The sequence below is a fragment of the Otolemur garnettii genome, unplaced genomic scaffold (genome assembly GCF_000181295.1).
Source record: "Otolemur garnettii isolate 467f Iridium unplaced genomic scaffold, OtoGar3 scaffold00162, whole genome shotgun sequence".
NCBI lineage: Eukaryota > Metazoa > Chordata > Mammalia > Primates > Galagidae > Otolemur > Otolemur garnettii.
Genome location: NW_003852557.1, coordinates 274,560 through 277,833, shown reverse-complemented (window position 1 = coordinate 277,833; position 3,274 = coordinate 274,560). Strand labels below are relative to the sequence as shown.

Genomic DNA, 3,274 nt, shown 5'->3' with positions numbered 1-3,274 from the left:
CTTGGCATATGGGGCCTGTGCCCTATTCCTTTGAGCCACAGTTGCCACCCAGCAACCTCAAATTCTTGGGCTCAGGTGATCGTCTTGCCTCAGCCTCCCGAGTAGCTGGGACTACAGGCATGAACCACCACTCCCAGCTCCATAATGTAACACTTTTTAAAGCTGTTGTATTCTGAATAAATTTGAAATCATTTAATTTTTTACTGTTTTTACGCTTATGATTGGAGAGGAAAGATAAAGCTGTTGTATTCATTGAACTTGAAAAGGAAATGTTCTTATCCTTTTAGAACTGAAGCCAGTTTAGCCTTACGCAGAGAACAAAAGAGAGAACAGTATCGTCAGGTAAAGGCGCATGTTCAGAAGGAAGATGGTAGAGTGCAGGCTTTTGGCTGGAGTCTGCCTCAGAAGTACAAACAGGTAACGTGCGAACATGGTGAGAACGTCAGTGGGGAGTAGCGGGGAGGTAATATGCTTGCGTGTGAGGAATTGCAGTACACACCACAGGCCTGCTCATTTCCAGCTGCCTGGGCTCAGCACGGGTTAGAGCAGTGCTTAGGGTGGTGATACTTTGAAAACTAGGATTATTTAAATTTTAAGTTTGAAAAAGCATTGGCATGAAGCCTTTCAATTTGTTCACTTAAAACTTAGTTCAGGTCTTGGCTCAGTGACCGTAGCACAGTGCTAGCCGCATGTACCAAGGCTGGAGGGTTCGAACCCGGCCTGGGCCAGCTAAGCAACAATGACAGCTACAACCAAATAATAGCCGGGTGTTGTGGCGGGCGCCTGTAGTCCCAGCTGCTTGGGAGGCTGAGGCAAGAGAATCGCTTAAGCCCAAGAGTTGGAGGTTGCTGTGAGCTATGACTGTACGGCACGCTACCGAGGGCAACATAGTGAGACTCTGTCTCAAAACAAAACAAAACCTGAGGTCTTCAGGAACTTTGCCTGCTCCATATGCCCTACTCCTACAAGACTCACACATCTGTATACAAACACGTGTGCACATGCATGCGAATAGTGCCTGTCCTCTGACTTCCCATACTGTCTTGTTTATTTTATGTAAATGCTACTTGATTTTTCTACTTATTTTCAAATAAGAATGACAAAATCAACGTAAACTTGATTTCAAGGAGTTAACATGTAATAACAGTGCTTGCCCATGTCTCAGTGATTCTGTAAGAAGTCCATTTTTAGGCTCAGTGCCTGTAGCTCAGTAGCTAGGGTGGCAGCCACAAACACATGGACTGGGGAGCCAGTCTCACATAGTGAAACTCTGTCTCCCCCCACCCCAAAAAAAAAAGAAAACAAAAGTCTGTTTTTAATGAGGACTTCTCCCATCCTACACCATTAGGTAACCAATGGTCAAGGTGAAAATAAGATGAAAAATTTACCTGTGCCTGTCTATCTCAGACCTCTAGATGAAAAAGATACATCAATGAAGGTAAGTTTATGGTGAACTTGAAACATTTCCTAAATTCTAGATAAGTTTTTTTCCTAAGGCCAAAAAAATGTAAATACTACTTCTGTTGTTCATTTTGTTCATTTTATAGTTTTAGACTATAGTAAAGACCTATATATAAACCACTTTTTTAAAGTGTAAATAACTAGAATTTTAAGAAAATCAGAAAACGTGAAAAGAAAAGTGTTTTCTTCACATTTCTAGATTTAATAAATGCCCCTTTTCCCCCCTACTTGAGAAGCTGTGGTGTGCTGTTGGAGTCAACTTGTCTGGTGGGAAGACCAGAGATGGTGGCTCGGTCATTGGAGCAAGTGTATTTTACAAGGATGTTGCTGGTTTGGATACGGAAAGCAGTAAACAGCGAAGTGCATCTCAGAGCAGTTTAGATAAGTTAGATCAGGAACTTAAGGTAAGTAGACATTAATATTTGACCTGGTTTATGAGACTATTAGTTTAGCCCTCATTGATCCAAAATTTACTTCTAAGTCCATCTTCTGACTGGGATTACTATGCCTTTACTTACTCCTCCCCCCTTTAAGTTAGTTTTCTTGATTTACATACAATAAAGTGAACACTTGAAATGGCTGCAGGTCAGAGTTTTGACAAATGTATACACCTATGTAATCACTGCCACAAACATAATATTAGAACATTTTTTATCACTGATCTGCTCTCACTACTAGGTTTTTAATCTAATTAATATTGATAAATAGTTGTATTTTTACCCATCCAAATAATCTGGAAATAAATTTTCAAAAATAGTATTGCCTTTTATTGTAACAACACAGCTTTAAGAATATTTGCATACATATATCATTCATTCATTTTCCTTACTTTATCTCCTTAGGAACAGCAGAAGGAGTTAAAAAATCAAGAAGAATTATCCAGTCTAGTCTGGATCTGCACCAGCACTCATTCAGCCACAAAAGTTATCATCATTGATGCTGTTCAGCCAGGCAACATCCTGGACAGTTTCACTGTCTGCAACTCTCATATTCTGTGCATTGCAAGTGTACCAGGTGAGAGTGAGGCATGCCCTATCTGTGGCCCTTCCTTTTTTCCCTCCATCCATACTTCCTTCCTGATGGGAACTGATTTGGCTGCTGGAGATCTAGATAGGCACCTTGTTCTCATGGAGTTTATGTTATAGTTGGGAAAGATTGAAAATAAACTGGAAACCATTGAAAAAACAATTTTTAGATAGTGAAAAATACCATGAGGAAAATAAAACAGTAGCAATGTGAGAAGATAACTGGGAGGCAGAGGACAAGGGGCTGTTTAGGTTGATTAGTAAGGAATGGTCTTCTAAAGTCTGGATTCGGGCGGTGCCCGTAGCTCAGTGGGTGCCGGCCACATACACTGAGGCTGGCGGGTTTGAACCCAGCCCAGGCGAGCTAAAAGCAATGACAGCTGCAACTAAAAAATAGCCAGGTGTTGTGGTAGGTACCTGTAGTCCCAGCTACTTGGGAGGCTGAGGCAAGAGAATCGCTTAAGCCCAAGAGTTTGAGGTTGCTGTGAGCTGTGACATCATGGCACTGTACCAAGAGTGACATAGTGACTCTGTCTCAAAAAAAAAAAAAAATTAAATAAATAAAGTTCTAGATTCAATGTATGATATTAAAGCATTAATTTAAAAAGTAAAGAGGCTCGGCGCCTGTGGCTCAGGCAGCTAAGGCGCCAGCCACATACACCCAAGGTGGTGGGTTCAAATCCCCAGCCCGGCCCGCCAAACAACAATGATGGCTTCAACCAAAAAATGGCCAGGCGTTGTGGCGGGCGCCTGTAGTCCCAGCTACTTGGGAGGCTGAGGCAGTCGCT

The 3,274-nt window shown here is 41.9% G+C and overlaps 1 protein-coding gene across 6 annotated transcripts in view; it reads left to right on the top strand.

Moving 5' to 3' along the window:
* Window positions 1-3,274, top strand: part of SPAG9 (sperm associated antigen 9) — a 148,815-nt gene that overhangs the window by 116,207 nt on the left and 29,334 nt on the right. For all 6 annotated transcript variants that reach the window (XM_012811540.2, XM_023519218.1, XM_023519219.1 and 3 more), the window contains 4 exons: window positions 288-417; window positions 1,349-1,438; window positions 1,698-1,865; window positions 2,304-2,475. In XM_012811540.2, coding sequence (XP_012666994.1) covers window positions 288-417; window positions 1,349-1,438; window positions 1,698-1,865; window positions 2,304-2,475 — 560 coding nt within the window. The remainder of the gene's footprint in view (window positions 1-287; window positions 418-1,348; window positions 1,439-1,697; window positions 1,866-2,303; window positions 2,476-3,274) is intronic.